We start from the raw sequence: 20,645 nt of genomic DNA, 5'->3' as shown, positions 1-20,645 counted from the left end.
AGAGGGGAAGCCCCGTCTCCCCAGCTGTCCAGTCTGAGGGGAGTCTCTGTGGCTGGAGGTTTGGAAAACACCCCAAACCAGGGCAGCTAAGCTGAGGCCTGGCCAGGAGGTAGACAGTGAGGAGGGTAAACAAAGACACAGAGGAAACAATGGAAAGGCGGAACCCAGGCAGTAACAAAGCAGACGGCGAACGCCCCGCCTCCCAGGAGACCGGGACCCAAGGAGAGCCAGGTGCCCGGATATGGAGGCGGGGTGGTCACTGGGGAGACCCGGCCTGGCCTCAGCTGACAGGAAGGCCGGGTCTTGGAGGCCATTTCTGCTAAGTGCTTGGTGAAGACTAAGTGCACGGTGCCTGTGGCGGTCAGGCAATGCTGCGTGCCCTCGTGTCTGCCCAGCGGCTGAATCTGGATCCTGAGTGGGGTCAGGCAGACTCCTGCCTGGGCCGACAATGGGTGTGAGGCTGGCTCGGGGCCCAGGCACGCCACGGGGTTCAACCCGAGGGCCAGGACAGCTGTACTTACAAGTGCTTTGATCTCTGTGGACTTGGAGCTGACCGGAGTCTGGAGCCAGAATCCACACTGAAGAAGTCAGCACGCCCGCCCGGTCACCTTACTCATGCCCAAGAGGCCTCACCCGTCCTTGCCGACATGGGCACAGGCAGGGGGTTCACTCCTGTTTATTCTCTGCTTTGCAAGTGACTGAACAGATGGGGAAGAACAGAGTGCACCCTATGCCTCCTGCTGCCTTCTCCCAGGGCAAAGGACACTGTGAGACACTGCTGGACACCAGGCAGCTGGTCCCCAGAGGGCTGAGGTGCAGTCACCCAGGAGGTGGAAGGCATGGCTAGTGAGGGCCCTCTGTGGGTGCACATGTTGAGAAGGCAGCCCTGGGTGCCAGCAGTGCCCAGGGCTGAGAAGGCTCACAGGCCTACGCTCTGTCCCCTCCTGTGCTTTCAGGGCACAACCCTGCCTCTTTCAGAGCCTTCCGCTGTGTCGTGGTCGGAGCCTCAGGGCCGCCCTTTTCCAGTCACTTCCTAACTCTCCTCTCAGCTCCAGGCATTTCTCAAGGCATTTTACTTCCTCCCACAGTGCGTGCTCCTGGACACCCACCTCACCTCCTCTGGGGTCCTTTACTTCCTGGGTGTTTGAGTGGCTCTAGGGGCCTTCTGGGGAATGCTGCTGACAGGTTCTAAGGCCACAGTCGGATGTTTATGGAGCTTTGGCCTGGGACGGTTCACAGCCCTGCCCCCACGCTATGGTGAGGTGCGGCTGGGTTTCTAGGGCTGCTCCCTGGAGAGGAAGGGGATCTGGAGGTATGGGCTGTTTCAGGCCACCCGGAGGAGGCGCCCGGGGCACTGCTGCCCTTCCTGGGGTCTCTAGAGAGGGGCTGCTGGGGCCACAGCTCAGATAACGTGCTGGCTAGGGCCTGGCATCCTGAGATGTGGAGGGTGAGGAGGCAGATGGGGGGTGGCTTCCAGGAGGCCAAGCCCAGTGACCAGCATTAGCTGGGGCAGTTAGAAATGCCTCTGGCCAGGAGAGCCCTTCCTGGGATCCACATTCCCGTCATGCTGTGCGAGGGTCTGTTCACAGCACGGGGCCCTGGGTGAGCGCACACACCTGGCACTTGTGTTTGACAGGAGATTCCACAAAAGCCATGAATAGCGAGGAGCAGAGAGGCCGGGCAGTCTATTTCCAGTGATACTCGGTGTGAAGGCCTGTCTCTAGGCCCAGGGGCCTGCGGACAGCTGCTCTGGCATAGTCACCCTTCCTCCAGACAGCGGAGACGGACGCGAGCGGAGCGGGGCTCTCAGCACACTGCATCTCGGCTGCTGGGGTAGCACCCTGCCTGCCTGTGGACACACTGCCCACCTCCCTCTTACTGCCCCACCTGCTGGTTCTGAGCACCCCCGGCCTGGCACTGCCGAATGTCCTCTCTCCCTGCAGACACTTCTCAGCTGGCCCCATTCAACCTTCCATTCTCCCAGGAGCAGCTGGGTTCAATGGGCTGCGGGAATCCCAGGTCAGCCAGAGCAGGCAGTGGCCTGGGGATGTGGGGGAGGTAGGCACAGTGCCCAGGAGGGCACCCAGGAAGCCAGAAACACAGCAAGCACTCAGACGGAGTGCCCATAGGACAGCCATACTCTTGACAGCGGCCCTTCAGGGCACAGGCTACTCTTCCAGCTGCTGTGGGCAAAGCCAGCTTCCAGATAGCGGGGACCTCTGAAGATGCCTTCTCTCTCGGCCAGCACTGCTACAGCTGGAGATCTCAGTCTCGGGGCCTATCCTCCAAGGACCTCCAGTCCCAAACTTTCCCTTCCCCTCACCAATCTCCGCAGTTGCCTCCCTGTGTGAGGGACAAGGTGGCCTGTTGCCAGGGATGAGAACCTTCTTCTGCCCCACAGAGTCACTCCTGAGGCCTCTCAGTCCCCATAAGGGGCAGAGCACACAGCCCTCAGGGTATATATCTATTTAACCTTCTTTCACAATGAGAGACACTGCAGCAGGCACTGTCATCCCAGGTCTCACTCAACGCTGCCCAGAGGCTGGGCCAGTCTTTATACTCCCTGTTCTGAACTGAGAGTTGGCTGAGAGCGGAGAAAATGGCCTGGAGTGGGTTCCACAGGACCCAGGGCATCTGGGGAGCCAGGCGGACAAATCCAATCCATAAGTACTGAGGGCCCAGGACGCTCCCAGCAGAGTCTGAGGCGTGAGAATGAGTGGACGTTTTATAGGTCAGTGAGCTATTGGAAAAAACCTCTAGAGAGAAGCCTGTGTGTGGAAGACATGAATGGGGGTCCTAGACCCTCTCTCAGGCCTTTCCAGGCCACCCTAGCCTAGCACCCAGAGAGCAAACCTCCAGTGCAAGTATGGAGCACCGACTCCCTTTACATTTTGGCAGGTGCTAATGCCCAGGAGTCCACGCTTGTACATGACCAGGCCAGCCCTCAAAAGAACCTGAGAATTCTCCCAGTCTGGTCCTGTGCCAAACTGTGAAGACCAGGGGAAACTGATCTGGGTGTGGACAAAATAAAGAAGCAAGAAAAACTCAACATATGCTAAACCTACCCATCACCCAACAGTCATCTAGAATGAACCTGAGCCCAGTGTCAGCGTGGCCATCTCTGTCATCTCAGCCCGGTCCTGACACCCCCAGTTGCTAGACCAGAGAGACACGCAGGGAGGGCCTGGCCCTGAGCCCTTGGGTCTCTCTCCTAAGCGCAGCTGGTGAAGCAGGAGCAGTGGACTAGGCTCACCCTGCAGCTTGGCGCCCCTTCTCAATGTGTTGAAGGGTACCCCAAAAGGCTGAGGTGGAGGGGAGGCAGGGAAGAGTCGGTCAGAGAACCACAGGGGAGGTCGACCCCGACAACCTTGAGCCCCAAGAGGGACCTCGAGTTCTGGGAAGTGTGGTTTTAGTCACTCACAAGGGGATTGCGGTCATCTTGTTGACTCTGACCCTTGAGCTTCTTCTTAAAGATGGAAATTGAAGTAGAAGGTTTATAAAATATGCTCCAGATTTCCCCTGAAGTCCCTGGTTGGTGGCAATCCCTGAGGTCCCCTGAAGCAGGAACACGGTGGGATCTGCCAAACAAAAACCACAAAGTTCAAGTAGATCAGAAGAGAGCCCCCAAACAATCTGCCATCTCATGAGACACCTGTCCTAAGAAACGGGATGCACAGTGGGTTGGGGTTCCAGGAAGGACCTAAGGGCCAGCTTTAAATATCTGAAGGACTACTGTGTGGATGACATGCAGCCAGCAGACAGCAGGCAAGGGCAGCAGGGCAGAGTCCTTCTCAGCACCAATAAGAGACTTTCTGACTGGCAGAATTCTTCAAATCTGGAAAAGGGTGGCCTGGGAGAGTATGAATTTTCAAATTATTCTTTTTAAATTAAAGAACTCTGTCCCAAATGCTATTGACTGGAAGCTCACCCATCTAAAACAGGGCAAGAGCAAAACTCCTCTGCCTGAAGCAGTATCCTCCCTCACCTTCAGCTCCAGCCCCAGCACACTCCAGATGTCAGTCTCCAAGGTCACTGGGCAGGGCAGCTCAGAAGGTCTCCAACAGAGGGGACTTAGGTACATACTTTAGGGCCTCAGTCACGCTGTGAGACACCTGACCCTACAGGAAGTATCCTGCTCTCTTGTTGCTGCAGGGGACACAAAGACAGAACTAGGCCTGAGGGGCTTCCCCAGAATATGTGAATTTTGACCTTTAAAACCTATGTATACAGTTGGCTCTCCAAACCCACAGGTTCTGCAACTGTGGATTCAACCAACTACACATGAAAATAGTTGGAAAAAGAAACTATTCTGAAGATGTACAGATGCTTTTCCTTATTTTCCCATTGTTTATTTCCTAAACAATGCAGTGTAACAACTATTTACATAGCATTTATATTACATTAGATATTATACGCATACAGTACATAGGGCAATGTGCATGTTATATTCAAATACCTTGTTGTTTTATATAAGGGATTTGAGCATCCAAGGATTTTGAAGGACAACTCTGTGTGTGTGTGTGTGTGTGTGTGTGTGTGTGTGTGTGTGTAAAAGAGATGAGAGTGAGCTTAGTAAACAATAAGGTCATTATTTCTACTGAAAAATGTCAAGTCTCTGGTGAAGATGTCTAGGTAAGGTCATCCCAGAGTGACCAAAGGTGGCCTTTACAAGACAACAGAGGAGGCTGTGTTCAATGTATAAAAAGTCTGTGGCATGGGCTGCGGTTGTAGCTCAGCAGAGGAATGCTTGTCTGGCATGTGTGAGGCCCTGGGTTCAAATCTCAGCACCACATATAAACAAGTAAAATAAAGGCCCATTGACATCTAAAAAAATCATTCTTTAAAAAAAAAGGGCTGGGATTGTGGCTCAGAGGTAAAGCACTTACCTAGCATACGTGAGGCACTGGGTTCAATCCCTCAGCACCACATAAAAATAAAATAAAGATATTGTGTCCACCTATAACTAAAAAATAAATATTAAAAAAAAAGTCTGTGGCAGAGGGCAAGTGAGAAGGTCCCCCCAAAAGGGGCTTTCACTGGACATCAATGTTCCGGAAGACCTTGTAATGGGAAGAGCTGGACTAGGAACTAAAAGAAGGTAGTCAAGGCCTAGAACAAATTAGAACTCGTCTCTGTAAGTCACAAACATCAATGGCACCCACAATTGCCCCTTTCCTGGAAAGTGGAACTGTTAAACCTGAGCAGCAAAATAAGGGAAGAAGAACTTTCTGCCCCAATTGGTCAGAATTGAAGGATAATGCTTCTAAGCTTCTCAAATAATTTTTTTTTAGAGAAAGAGAGAGAATTTTTTAATATTTATTTTTTTTAGTTTTTGGTGGACACAACATCTTTATTTCTATTTTTATATGGTGCTAAGGATTGAACCCAGCGCCCCGCGCATACCAGGTGAGCGTGCTACCGCTTGAGCCACATCCCCAGCCTTCAAATAATTGTTTTAAGGTAATTATTAAGAAATGGTTACTAAAACGTTAGAATTCTCTTCCTAAGATTGTCTCCCAATTTCCAGGAGACGTCAGGAAGTATGTGTGGTATTTCCTAGGAATCTTTAGTCTTGCATAAATATCACAATAAAGAACTAGCACATGCCAAAAAATGGAAATTGTTGCTGTTTATGCCACTGAAACTGTATCCCGTGGACACAGGAGCAAACTCGATCCCTCCGTCCCTCAAACCTTACTTAGTGAGATTTGTCCAGTTGTACTTTTCACTCTGAGGAGGAGGAGGAATGTCTAGGACTCAGGACTTTGGAATCGTGTTCTGAAGTGACAACTGCACCCAGACAAACGAAGCCCAGAAGAAAAGGCATTATGAGGCTTCCCCTTCCTGGAACGGGCAGCACTCTCTTGTACTCACTTGAACGTGACATGCAGAAGTATCTTTGCAACAATGGCTGTGACCGTGAGGATGAGGAGGGTCGCCAGGCCGTACACTGTCCATCCTACAAGTGCAAAAGACAAGGGTCCACTGAACATGTTTGTGCTTCAAGGTCCAAAGGAGGTCTGCAGCTTGGGGGTGCAGATCTAAAAGGAGCCCCCATGGCAGATGGGGGGCAGACAGCAGCAGGCAGCTGTAAGCTGGGCTGAGCATGGACCCCAGCTTTCTCAGTACCTTGCCCTGTTCGGTATGATACAAAGCACACTGGACTCAGAGTCAGAGGGTGGGTACATTCTGTCTCTACCACAGGAGTCACTGTGCCACCGAGTTACATCAAGTCTCTGAGCCTCAGTTTTCTCATTCAGGCAACGAGGTGTGTGATCTATGAAATCCACCACCAAATGACAAGGAACGAGCATAGCAGAGGCCTCCTCCCTGACCTTCCATGGTGGGTCCTGTCAGGCACAGGGGAGAAACGTGAGAACCTCTAGGCTGCCAGCACCAACAGTCCTCTCCAGCTCTAGCAGCTCATATAGGTGCTAGTTCTGTTGCAGAAAATGGGACCAGGCATGTACGCACCCAGCCAAGTACGCACCCAGCCAAGTTAGCTGAAGAACTAAAGACCACTCCATCCCTCTCCTACATGACACAGCTCTTAACATGATCAGGTTTTTAATTTTGCTTCTTGTCTTTTTCTTCCCACCCAGAGGTCACAGGATGGCAGGGATTTATTTGGGTCAGTGGACAGTCTAGTTCCTAGGACAGGGCCTGGCCTCCACAGAAGCACTCATTTATCGTTTGGCTTTTTTCTGGTGTCAGGGATTGAACCCAGGACCTTGTTCATGCTAAGTACATGCTGTACCAATGAGCTACACGCCAAGCCCCACATGTGTCTTTATCCTTTTATTTTGGTACTAGGGATCGAACCCAGGGCCTCACACCTGGGGACGTGCTCTTCTGCTGAGCTACATCTTCAGACCCTGTAGATCTTTGGAATGCATGAATGAATGAAGCTCTTGCAAATGCCATTGGAATTACAACCTGGGGCTCTACAAAGATTAATCTATGATTATCTATGATTATGATTTATTAAGACACAATTAGCTAAGGAATCACAATGTACAAAAGGCACATAGACTGTATCTTTGGAAGTGAGCGAGTTTTCCTAGGGACAAAGGAACTGCTAATGAGAACATTTATCTCCAAGGCCAGGACAAAGCAGAGGTCACAAAGGCTATACCCCAACCTGCCTCTGAATGAGAAACACCCAAGAGCTCTTTTGTTTCTGTAACTGCCAAGAGCACTACCTTCAACTCTGTGGCTGCCAGCCCCTACTGATGGTGCCCAGGAACTGCTACCTGGGACGGTCTGCGGCGGGTGGCTGGGGCTGGTGGTGATGACGTAGAGGACTTTGGAGGAGCGTGCAGCACTGACGCTGAGGTTGGCCTGCTCGGTGATCACCTGGGCCAGCGTCTGGGTGACAGTGGGTCTCTCCTGTGGCAGTTCTTCCTTGACAGCTGGAAGATCAAAAGGGCTTATGGGGGGAAAGCTGATGGACACAACAGGAAGCAGAAGGTGAAGGAGGAAGCCTTAGTTATAAAGAGAAGGCCTTTTGCTCTGGGTAGGGTTCCTTCCACTGGTCCTGCTGGTCCCAAAGCAAAACCGTGAGGCTCTGGCTGTGGGCCTGCAAGAGGCAGAGGGAAGAATCTAGATGATTTCTTGTTTCCCAACCCTGTGCTTGGCAGCCAGATCTCCCTTTGCCTGGAAGACCCTCTTTCTTCCTATCTCTAGACCCCAATCCCACCTATTCCTCACGACTGTCCCACAGCAGGCGAGGCCTCTTCCCAGCCATCTGCTGCACACACTACCTCAATGAGGGTTCACACCTTCCATGTTTCTCAGGTGTTGATAAAGAGTCACATCTAGCATACATATATTCACACCAGAGGGCCACAGGGGACATCTCCACTTTAGAAGGGCTTGAAGAAAGCTGATCAACCAGTCTTTGGGACTGGCTGGGAAGTTTAGAGGCAGGAGGATGGACTGAGTGACCTCTTGCAAGTTTCTCAATTCTACCAATCTCAGCTCTTTCTTTTCATTATTCTTTTAGCCCTTCCACAAAAACTGTCATTAAAGCTACTAAAATGCAAAACTGAAACATTATCAAGTTGTGCAACGGGAGGTGGGGAGGGGGGAGGGGGCTGTAGTGCTGGGGTAATCTGGGGTGGAGTCAGTAGCTCCTGTCCACCTGATGAGAACCACTTGGTTAGAAAGTCACCCTCGTGGGAAAACAAGCTGAGGCACGCAGGCTGAGGGTGTCTCACCTTGGTATAAGACAGCAAATCCCTGGGCCTGATTGATGCGATCGGAGAAGAAATATAAAATGACAAAATCCAGAGAGACATTAAAGGACGAAGGTGGGCGGTTCCTTCCATTGAAACGGACCAGGACGTGGTGGGTGTAGCCATCCAGCAGCTCTACCATGTCTGCAGAATCCCTGATGTCAAACAAGGTGAAGTTGAAGTGGATGTGGGAGGCTCCCGGAACCCGAATGGTCCAGTAGCAGACTCGTCCTGTGGCGTAAGTGTCGGGAAAATCCGGGGAATACACCACGGATGTCATGGCTGAATAGTTCCCACCGCAGGCGCCAACCAGAGCTGCAGAAGACAAGGAGACAGCAGGCCTGGGTCTGGGTCTTGGCTACTGGACTCGCTCTCCAAAGCTGGCACAAACAGAACTCTTCCTAAGCAATGTGACCCATTTGGGGACTGTTTTATCTCTAAAGCCAGACCTTCTCAGGTTTCAGGATCAAATCACAAAATGAAACACTTAAACCCTGAACAAATGACTGTGGAGACTTTTTTGTTTTGGCCCAGGAGACCTGAGCACCAGCACACAGCACAGCAGTTAGGCTGTGCTGGAGTCAGAGAGTCTGGGTGCGGGACTGGCAGGGCCACCTGATCCCACCCTTCCCTTCCAGGCTCCTCCCTTCTCTCAGGTCCAGGCTGGGGAAAGCACCTGCTCCTGCACCCCAGGATGGCTCGAGGACATGTGGAAACACGGGGATCTCTTGGCAGGGGAGGCACTTGAGGTGAAGTTCTGGAAAAGGAATGGCTCCACAGCTGCTTGGTGTCCCCGATACCCCAGAGGGGCAGCACAGGAGGGGTCCACACTCATTTCTCAAGCAGGAAACTGGCACAAGAAATGACTTTCTGCCTGGGGGAATCCTAGATTCTCATTGCTCTGACTGGGCACATCTGATTTCCCTGGGCGCCTGTTTTTGATTGGCAGGCTCTAGGAAGGAGACACAACCACTTCCTCTCTTACATGGTGAAGTATAAACAAGACCTTGGGGGGCAGCAGGGGGCTGGGGAGTTAGAAAGCAGGCTTTAGGAAAGTTCTGTGTCCCTGTGGGGCACAAAGAGAAACAAGAATATGCTGCCAGGGCTTGGGATGTATCTCCTAGCTTGTGAGGCCCTGGGTCCAATCTGAAGCATGGAAAAAAAGAAAAGAATACATTGATTTCTCATCCTATAACTCTAAAAAGCAAGAAGCTCTTCCAAGGAGAGTCAGGCCACACAAATGGTTTCATCTGTGACAGAATATGGGAGGAAGAGGTGACCTCCACAGAAGCAAGTAAGAAGAAAGCAGCCAGAATTTTTGTTTTGTTGTTTTTTTCTCTTACTAATTCGCAATTTTTTGTTGAATATGTTTTTTTCTTTTTTCTTTTTTAATTATTGGTTGTTCAAAACATTACAAAGCTCTTGACATATCATATTTCATACATTTGATTCAAGTGGGTTATGAACTTCCATTTTTACCCCGTATACAGATTGCAGAATCACATCGGTTACATATCCACGTTTTTACATATTGCCATACTAGCAGCCAGAATTTTAACAAATTCTTTTATTTTAAGACTTTTTTTTTAGGTGTAGATGGACACAATACCTTTAATTAATTTGTTGTTATGTGGTGCCGAGGATCCAACCCAGTGCCTCACACATGCTAGGCTAGCACTCTACCACTGAGCTACAACCTCATCCCTTAACAAATTCTTTTTTTAAAAAATTTTATATGAATACATATATTTGTCAATGGAGCTTTATTTATTTATTTATTTATATGTGGTGCTGAGAATCAAACCCAGTGCCTCACACATACCAGGCAAGTGCTCTACCACTGAGCCACAACCCCAGCCCTTAACAAATTCTTTAAAAAAAAAAAAAGTGTGTATATATTAGTTGCAGATGGACACAATATCTTTATTTTGTTTATTTTTTAATGTGGTGCTGAGGCTTGAACCCAGTGCCTCACATGTGCTACTCAAGTGCTCCAACACTGAGCTAAATCCCCAGGCCCGAATTTTAACAAATTCTTAAAGACTGGGTATGGGTTTCCCTTTCAATTGAGGGTAGCCGTGAGCCCCAGACACATTCTGTTGCAGGCTCTTCTGCACAGGCATCCATCAAATGCTGTGAGGAGTGACTGGGATCAGGCAGCAAGTCAGCGTGCCCCTTGGTGGCAAAGGTGTGCAGGAGGTGACAGGCTGCCACTGAGAGACAAGCATGAAACAGTAATTGCATCCTTTACCTCCTCTCAAAGGATGCAAAGGCCTTCCGATGCTGGAGAGGGCAGCAAGCCCTCCTGCTCCTGGCTCATTGGAGAAGGATAGATGCAAAACCCCTCCTTCCTCTTGCCAAATAACCAGGCAAAGAATCCACTGCTCTAGGGAAAGCAGAAGCAAAGGCATTAGCCTCTGGTTGCCTTGAGCCTCTTGGGCCCAGGATCCAGCAAAGCAGAGGTCTGCCACTCCTGGGGACAGGCGGGAAACTCCCAAGGTCCACCACAAACCAAGACAGTGTTTGGCATCCAGGGAGAGAACACGTGTGCGGGAACACTAAAAAGGCCTCCCTCCTGCAGCTCAATATCATGTCCTGAGGATGGGGCAGGGAGACTAGGAAGCTCCTCCGACCTCCCCGAAGAGCACAGCACCAAGTTACAAGCACCAGAGTCACCTCTGAGGAAGGAAAAGAAAGTGGAGAAAGAGCCCCTCTGTGACACAGAGGGGACTGCTCAGTGCTGACGATGGGAAAAGCACACTGAGCAAACCCACTGGCACCTCAGGCTCCACACTAAGCACAGGTAATAGCAGCAGCCGGCACCAGAGGACTCTGAAGCTTCGTGTACATTGAGAGCGATGCAAGAACAACAAAACCCAAGCCTGGCACCACTGCTGGCAGTTTGGTTTAATTGGCACACTAAGCAGGCCAGCCCAGGTGAAAAGGCTACTGCCCTTAGCATCATAGAGAGGGGTGGATAAGACTCACTGTTAGGAGAGAAAGCCAGCGGGGCCAGGGCGCACACCTGTAATCCCAGCAGAGTGGGAGGCTGAGCCAGCCTCAGCAAAAGCAAGGCACTAAGCAACTCAGTGAGACCCTGGCTCTAAATAAAATACAAAATAGGGCTGGGGGTGGGGCTCAGTTCAATCCCCAGCACCACACTGCTTCCCCCCCCCCACCGCAAAAAAAGAGATAAAACCAACCACAGAACCAGACTTGCTAATGACCCAGATGCTGGAACTGCCAGACACAGAGACTACACGATGGATGCAGTTAGTACCTAGTGAAAAAATAGAACTGGAAATTTCAGCAGAGATACGGAAACTATAAAAAAGAGGCAAATATAAATGGTAGAAGTAAAACAATATCAGAAATGAAGCATTCCTTTGATGGGCTCATCAGCAAACTAGACAGAATTAGGGAAAGAATAAATTTGAAGATAGGTAGATAGAAATTATTCAAAATGAAACACAGAAGGTAAACAAAGTAAAAAACAAAACAAAACAAAACGCATCTATGTAACTATATCAAATGACCACACACACACACACACACACAACCTAATGCTGGTCATTTGATATAGTCAACCCTTCTCAATCCTTGGGTAGATGCAGTCTGAGATGGGCAGCTTTTGCAGAGCTGAAAGGCCACTCTGAAAATAACCAGAACACCTGGGAATTTTTTTTTTATTAAAAAAATTTTTTTTAAACCAGAAATGTCCCCAGTCTCTTTCTCTTATTATTTTTGATATAGAGTCTTGCTAAATTGCCCTGGTTGGGATGACAGGTGTACACCACACCTGGCCTGTTCACATATTTTTAAAGCATGAAAATGGTTCAGTTATTATGACCTATTTTATTACTGTTAATAATAGGGATTCTAGTGACTAAAAACAATCTGAATCTTGGCTCTGGCATTCATTAGCTTAAGTGTAATTTACTTCATATTTTGATTCTAGTTTTCTTATCAACAGGGTTGTTGGGACAATTTAATAACACAAAATATTAAAAAAAAAACACTCAGAATCAAGTCTAGCACACAGCCAGCACTCCATAAATAGTAATTATTTTCATTATAATTAATTCATTTTAGTGCATATTTGTATACCAGTATTAACTACCTTGTAGATATACTTTCAGTATGAAAGGCGATACTTGCTAAATGGCTCACTTTAAGACAGACTGTCTCTATTTGATACCTCTAGTAAAGGTATTATACCACAAAAATATAACTTTATCTGACATATAGCTGGAGCTCAATGAAAATGGGTTAAATGGGGGCCGGGGATGTGCTCCCAGCTCCATCCTCAGCCATTTTTAAAATTTCATTTTGAGACAGTGTTTCCTTAGGTTGCTGAGTCTGGCCTAGAACTGGCGCTATTCCTGCCTTAGTCTCCTGCATTGCTGCATTGCTGGGATTAAAGGTCTGTGCCACTATGCCCTCCTGGCTATGTCCCACATTTTGAGGTCCTGCCAGACTGCTTTCTAAAGCAGCTGCATCATTTTACATTTCCATCAGTGATGTAGAAGGGGCTAATTTCTCCATATCACTATCAACACTTAATGTCCATTTTCCATCCTCCCTCTTTGAATTAACATTGCATTCAATTTAAGGTAAAAAAAAGAAGAAGCAAATCCATACACTCTGCTCCTGTTTTCTCACTAGACGCATGGCAGAGTGAGCCACGGCAAGTAACGTAAAACTGGAAAGGTTATCTCTTCCAGGTTTTCTAAGCAGCTCACAATGGGCCACGCCACCTCACAGTGCTCAGCATGAGTAGTGGATCACTTGTCAACCATCTGTCCTCCCTTCTAGAGGGCAGGGGCTGAGTCTGAATGTTCCATGCTGTATTCCCAGGGCCTGGGCAGTGCCTGGCCTATGGCACTGACAAGTGAACGAATGGATCCATGGAAGAGAGGGCAGGTTTGCTGCCCTGGTCCAAGCGTTCCTGTGCCCTGGGCAGTGATGGGTGCAAGGCATACTTACTGTCAAAGAGGATGATCCTGCCATCACCACCACAGGACTGGCTGTGATCCCCGAAGCAGACGCTGTTGCACTCGGTGCTGGCTGCCTCCCCATACTTCCAGTAATCAGGATTGTTCCCACAGAAGCAGGCATAGCCTGACTCCATGCCGGCAAACTGCCACAACAAAGAAGCAGCACACGGGCAGCATTATCAGCGGTGTCAGGTGGCCCGGAGGAACCTGGCAGGGTCGGCCCCAGCAATCATCCTCATCTTCCCAGGCCACCCTTCCCCTGCCACCTCTCCTGGCCCCTCTCTTAATCCCAAGCTGACTAGTAGCTGCACACCACCATAGACCAACAGCCTATCTCCCCATCAATGGGTATCCTTTTGAATGTTGGCATTTCTACTGTATTTAATTATGCTTTAAGGTGGAGAAAATTCCATAAATTTGAAACATTTATAATAATAACCATTAAACATATTGTTTACCCTGTGCCAGGTAAGCTCATTATAGGCCCCAGTTAAACTTTTCATTCCATCTTTTATATTACTATGTAGTATTTTGGTAGACAGTTCTATACATTTCAATATTTGCATGGATTTGTGCAAACACCAGTACAGAACAGTTGCACCATCCCAGTAAGTTTCTTTGTACCATTGCTATAGAAGACCCTTCCCCTCCCACAATCACTGACAACCAGTTTTCTAATATTGGTTCTGTCTTTTTGAAAAATGTAATAAAACGGAATCATACAGAACATACACTTTTAAGACTGGCTTTTCTCACTCAGCATGTGTTCAAGGTTCATCCAAATTGGTAAAGGTATCAAAAGTTCACTCTTTTTTATTGCTGACAGTCTGTTGCATAGATTTGCCATAGTTAATTCATCTATTGGATTACTTCTAGTTTTTCATGACTTTGAATAGAATTGCTATAAACATCTGTGTAGATTTTCATTTCTCTAAGGTAATAAGTAGGAATAAGATTGCTGGATCACAATACCTTCATTTTATTTATTTACTTTTTACATGGTGCTGAGGCTTGAACTCAGCATCTTGGATGTGCAAGGCAAGCGCTTTACCACTGAGCCGCAACCCCACCCCTACATTTAACTTTTTTAAAAAAAAACTGCCAAATGTTTCCAGAATGACTACCATTTTGCATCTGCAATAATGATGTATGCAATTATTTGTTTGCACAAATCCATTTCCTTGTCAGCATTTTTTATTGTCTATTTCATCGTAGCCATTCTATACCTGTGTAATGGTGTCTCACTGTGGTCTTTATTTGCATGGCTTTAAAGGCAGTGACATTAAGTATCTTTTCATATGATTATTTGCCATCCCTATATCCTCTTTTGTGAAGTTATCTATCTAGGTTTTGCTCATTTTTAAACTATATTGTTTAGCTTTTTACTACTTGTTTTTTTTAAAGAATATTTTATTTATTTATTTTTTTTTTATGTGGTGCTGAGGATCGAACCCAGGGCCTCACATGTGCTAGGCGAATGCTCTACCACTGAGCCACGACCCCAGCCCACTACTTAGTTTTAATAGTTGTTGAGTGTGTGTTTGTTTGCTTTTTTACACATTCTGGTTATAAATTATTTCTAAATATATTCTTCCAGGTTGTAGTTCGTCTTATTATTCTCATAATAGTATTTTTTATAGAGCTAAAGTTTTTAATTTTGATAAAGTTAAAATTAAAATTTATCAGTTCTTTTTCTTACATGTCTTGCTTTTAGTATCATGCCTAAGAACTTTTTGGTTAAACCTAGGTCAAAAATTTTCTCCTGGGGCTGGGTTGTGGCTCAGTGGCAGAGCACTTGCCTTGCACATGTGAGACACTGGGTTCGATCCTCAGCACCACATAAAAATAAATAAACAAAATAAAGTCATTGTGTCCATAAATAACTAAGAAAAATTAAAAAAATTTTTTTTTTCTCCTGGGGCTGGGGCTGTAGCTCAGTGGTAGAGAGATTGCCTAGCTTGTATGAGACCTTGAGTTCAATCCCTAGTACCACACAAAAATAAATAAAAACTTTTTAAAAAAAGTATTCTATAAAAAAAAGATTTTCTTCTAAAACTTTTGTAGTTTTACATTTTAGATTTAGATCTAGGACCCAATATCTATTTGCTCAATATAAAGTCTTTTGTGCTAAAATTCTTTCAATAGCATGATGTTCTAGAGACTTATTCAGGTTGGCAGGTATATTTTTTCTTTTTATCATTGAGCAGTAGTCCACAGCATGGATATACAATACCACAATTTGTCTATCTATCCATTAGTTAATAGACATTTGGGTTATTTATAGGTTGGTATTATTATGAATAATGCTATTATTAATATTAATGATTAAGTCTCTATGAACATAGCTTTTCATTTATCTTGGGTAAATATCCAGGTGTGGTACTGCTGAATAGTAAGGTAGGTATATATTTAACTTTATAAGAAACTTTCTCCAAAGAGGTTGTACCATTTTACATTCCTACCAATAGTTTATGTTTTTTTTTTTTTTTTTGGGAGGGGGTACTAGGGATTTAACCCAGGGGCAATATACCACTGAGCTACATCCCTAGCCTTTTTGATTTTTTAAAAATATTTTTTTAGATGCTGATAGACCTTTATTTTATTCACTTATTTATATGCAGTGCTGAGAATCGAACCCAGTGTCTCACACATGTTAGGCAAGTGCTCTACCACTGACCCAACCCCACCTTTTTGATTTTTTGAGATGGGAGTCTCACAAAGTTGCTTAGGGCCTTGCTAAGTTGCTGAGGCTGGCCTTGTACTTGTGATCCTCCTGTCTCAGCCTCCTGAGCCTCTTGGTTCATAGGTGTCTGCCACTGTGCCTGGCCCTAACAGTAGTTTATAAGACTTCTACTTGCTCCACATCCTTATCAATTCTTAGTTCTTTTAGTATTTCCCTGAGAACTAGTGATGCTAAACATCTTTTTAAATGTGTTTATTGACTAGCCATATATCATTTTTTGATGAAACATCTGTTCAAGCATGTTGTCCATTTTAAACTGAATTTTCTTATTGTGTTGTTAGATTCTTTATATATTCTATATATAAGTCCTTTATCAGATATAGAGATTCGGCAACTGCTTTCTCCTGTGGCTTGTGTTCCATTTTCTTAACTTTGTTCCATTTTCTGGACTCTTAGATTCCATTGTTAATATTGATAAGTCCAATTTATTGAATTTTGCTTATTTGTGGTTCTGTCTTCTATTTAAAAAATCTTTATCTAACCCAATGTAAGATTTTCCACATTTTCTCCCCTAGCAGTTTAGTTGTTTTAGCTCTTTTTAAAAACTGAAATATAATTCACATTACATAAAATTTACCATTTTAAAGTGTACATTTAGGTAGTTGTTAGTATACTCAATATTGTTCAACCATCATCACTATCTAATTCTAGAACATTTAACACCCCAAAGAGTCCCTGTACTGATTTCAATTAGTTCTGATTCCTCCCATCTCACACCCTCTGACAATAACTAACCTACTTTCTGTCCCTAGGGGTTTGCCTGTTCTGTATGTTTCATATAAATGAAATTACATAACATGTGGCCTTTTGTCTCTGGCTTATTTCATTTAGCATAACATTTCAAGGTTCACCCATGTTGTAGCAAACATCAGTATGTCATTTCTTTATACTGCCTGAGTAATGTTTTATTGTATATATATTTCATATTTTATTTACCCAATATTCATCAATTGATGTTCATTTGAGTGGTTGTTTCTATCTTTTTATGAATAATGCTACAATCAACATCTGTGTATGATTTTTTGTGTGTGAACATGTGTCTTCAACTCTCTTGGGTATATGCCTAGAAGCAGAATTGCTGGGTCATGAGAAAATTTTGCTTTAACTTTTAGAGGAACTGCTTGACTTTTCCACAGCAGCTGCACTATTTCACATTTCCACCAGCAACATATGAAGGTCCTAATTTTTCCACATACCCACCAACACTTGTTATTGTCCTTAATTATAGCCAATCTAGTTGTATCAAGTGTATCTCTTATGATTTTGTAGCAAGTGTATCTCTTGTGATTTTGATTTGCATTTCCCTAAAGACTAATGACACTGAATATCTCCTATAGAGAAATATCTATTCAAGTTCTCTGACCTTTTTTTTTTTTTTTTTTTTTTTTGGTACCAGGGATTGAACTCAAAGGAATTCAACACTGAGCCACACTCCCAGCCCTATTTTTTATTTTATTTAGCGATAGGGTCTCACTGAATTGCTTAGCGCCTTGCTGTTGCTGAGGCTGGCTTTGAACTCTCGATCCTCTTGCCTTAGCCTCCCGAGCCCACTAGGATGAGAGGAGTGTGCCATAGCGCATGCCCATTTTTTAAGCTGTATTGTCTTTTTTCCTTTTTGGTCCTAAGGATTAAAACTAGGAGTGTTTTATAACTGAGCAACATCCCTGGCACCCCACCTCCCCGCCTTATTTTTAGATGGGTCTAAGTTGCCCAAATTGGCCTTGAACTCTGTTCTTCTACCTAGCCTCCTGAGTTGCTGGGATTACAGGTGTGTTCCACTAGGCCTGGCTGGACTGTCTCTCCCCCCCACCTCTCTCTCTATATATATAGCATTTTTATGTGGTGCTGAGGCTCAAACCCAGCGCCTCGCATGTGCTAGGCAAGCACTCTACCAGTGAGCCCCAGCCCCAGCCCTGGACTGTCTTTTCATATTTTAATTGTGAGAGTTCTTTATACATTTTAACCACTAGACTCATCAGATATATGATTTGCAAATATCTTCGCTCATTCTATAAGTTGCTTTTTCACTTTGTTATTAGTGTCATAAAAAGTAATCCTAACCTTAACCCTAATTTTGAGGAAATCCAATTTTTCTATTTTTCTTTGCTTACTTGTACTTTTGGTATCATAACTAAGAAACTATTGCCTAATCCCAGGTTAGGCGTATTTATACCTATGCTTCCTTATAACAGTTTTATAGTTTTAATTACATTTGGGTTTTTGATCTATTTTAGATGTGTGCAATAGAGTCCTAACTCATTCTTTTGCGTATGGACCTCCAGTTGTTCAAGTACTACTTCTTGAAAAGATTCTTCTCTCCTCATCAACTGATCTTAGTTCTCTGGTTGAAAATTAATTGACCAGGGATGGAGGTATAGCTCAGTGGTAGAATGTTTGCCTAGTAAGCATAATGCCTCTGGGTTCTATCCCCAGCACAGAAAAAAAAAATTATTTTCCAATTGATCATTAACATGTAGGTTTATTTCTGGACTCTCAATTCCATTCTACTGGTCTATACATCCATTCTTAAGCCATAGGACTTTTTTCAGTCATATAATTTTAGGTTAATTTTTGTCTATGATTATGCAAGGATAAAGGTTCATTTTTCTTCACAAAGAGTCCCAGTATTAGCTGGATGTGGTGGCACATACCTGTAATCCCAGCCACTTGGGAGGCACAGGCAGGAAGATCACAAGCTCAAAGCCAGCCTCAGCAATTTAGCGAGGCCCTGAGCAACTTAGCAAGACCCTGTCTTAAAACAAAAAATAAAAAAGGGCTGGGGATGTGGCTATCCATGGGGTTAATCCCTGGTAGGGGCGGGGAAGAGTCCTAGTGTTTCTGCAGAAGCATTTGTTGAAAATCCTTTCCCCTACTGAATTACCTTGGCACCTCTGTCAAAAATCAATTGTCCGCATTAGTGCAGATCTATTTCTGGACTCTTAGATTCCACTGATCTACAGCAGGAGTTGGAAAACGTTTCCTATAAAAGGTCAGATGACAAATCTTTTTGGCTTTGTGGGCCACACAATCTCTTTATCAACTACTCAACTTTATTGAATAATTAGTTATCACAATAACTAGTTTGGCCCACAAAGCCAAAAAGATTTGAGCCTTGTGATTTCAAAATTTTTGTAGAATGTACTTTGTTTTGATATTTCCTTCTAACCATTTTTGGTAGAAGTATCACCACAGCTCTTGCCCTGTAAGGTGGGATACAATGTCTACTTTTTGTGATATCACTCGTTTCACTAACTTTGACCACGAGTAAGATAGCATAAAACAGTTTTCTCCCTAGTAAAATCAATTGTTTTCCCTGTATAATTAGTAAGTATTTTGTAGGTAGATTCTTGTGGCTATGTAAATACTTATTCATTAGTAGATGAGGATTTGGAATATTTACATACCTTCATACTTGTTTTCTGAGTTGATTATTACTGTGATGGTTGCCAAATGGTGATTTTTCTAATTCCAACATTTCTTTATATTTATTAATTTACATCTCTAGTAAGGAATAACTTTCTTCATTCTTGCATTAATTCATTCATCCATTAGTGTGGGTTTGCAGATTCTTATTTATAAAATGGGGTATATTTATTACTATCATTATTTGGTTAGAAGCACAAATTATGCCAGATTTGGCTGGTAGAAGCCCCTTTAAGTAGCTCCTGTATCCTTTTGATTTTCCTGCATAAGATGTTTCAGGTTCATCTTGTACTTTCTCAGAATCAACACTATAATCAGTAATTTTCTCCAAGATGCTTCTTTTTAGTGGAGAATAGTATTTAGAAACCAAAATTTAGGTGTTCAATGTATTCTCTGCTATTGATATCTCACTGCTTGCAGGCTCTTCAGTGAACAAAGCATATAGGTGTGTGTGTGTGTGCGTGTTGTGTGTTATATGTGATGTATATAAATACACACACACAACGCACACACACATATACACACTTATATTTTTTTCTATATTCACTCTCTATATATCAAAAACCATGCCCTATTCTAATCCAATCCCTATCCAACACTATAGGTTTTGTTCCTGTTTCCCTGACTTCCACATTTGTAACTCTCTTCTCTAACAAGAAGAAACCTGGCTCCCATTATCCTAGATCTGTTCATTTACATGTTCAAGCTCTATGCAAGCAGCCAATCACTTGATGAGGTTGAGCCAAATGCCTTGCTACCTGCCTCACATAGGCCCTGAACCTAGTCAGGCTATCCTCTTCCCTCGAGCCTGTTTAGTGGCCTTTAGACTGAACTGGAAAAAAAGAGAGGGAGGGAGGAAGGGAGGGAAAGGAAATGGATTTTTTTCTCTCTTTCTGATGTAACAAACAGTAGTATTATTGAACTTCAATGATGAAGAGATGAATTTCAGATAAAGGGATGGATAGGAAGAAGAGAAAATATTCTGGACTGGTGAACAGGCTAGGAAGTAAACCATGACCTTGTCTTATTATTCTCGGATTCTCTGTGAAGCCATTGATGTCCCTGCATAACACTCTTGAGCGGATACCTAACTCTGTCAGAGGTCACACGGGGAAGCAGCTGTTGGGGATTTTCCTCTCCTCTTTTCCCAGTCTCTAAACAAAAGTGTTGCCTCACACTCCTGAATCAAGTCCACTCCTCCTTTCATTGTTCCTTGGCAGAAAAGTAGAGCTACACGGTTTGACA

General features: G+C 44.9%; 1 protein-coding gene across 5 annotated transcripts in view; it reads right to left on the bottom strand.

Annotated features, from left to right (window-relative positions):
• Nucleotides 1–594: 594 nt before the first annotated feature.
• KREMEN1 (kringle containing transmembrane protein 1) overlaps nt 595–20,645 on the bottom strand; it is a 68,980-nt gene continuing 48,929 nt past the window's right edge. The window contains exons 5-10 of one of the 5 annotated variants that reach the window (XM_081283646.1): nt 13,224–13,377; nt 10,489–10,623; nt 8,220–8,552; nt 7,251–7,412; nt 5,875–5,959; nt 595–3,578 (exon numbers count right to left, since the gene is read on the bottom strand). In XM_081283646.1, the coding sequence (XP_081139772.1) occupies nt 3,410–3,578; nt 5,875–5,959; nt 7,251–7,412; nt 8,220–8,552; nt 10,489–10,623; nt 13,224–13,377 (1,038 nt within the window). In that variant the 3' untranslated portion in view covers nt 595–3,409. Of the gene's footprint in view, nt 3,579–5,874; nt 5,960–7,202; nt 7,413–8,219; nt 8,553–10,488; nt 10,624–13,223; nt 13,378–20,645 lie in introns of all 5 variants that reach the window. The other 4 variants (XM_081283645.1, XM_081283647.1, XM_081283648.1 and 1 more) reach the window with 4 other exon arrangements.

Source organism: Spermophilus citellus, assembly GCF_964194105.1.
Source record: "Spermophilus citellus genome assembly, chromosome: 3".
Classification (NCBI taxonomy): Eukaryota; Metazoa; Chordata; class Mammalia; order Rodentia; family Sciuridae; genus Spermophilus; species Spermophilus citellus.
The sequence above is the reverse complement of the archived record's forward strand: the minus strand, read 5'-3'. Positions and strand labels throughout refer to the sequence as shown.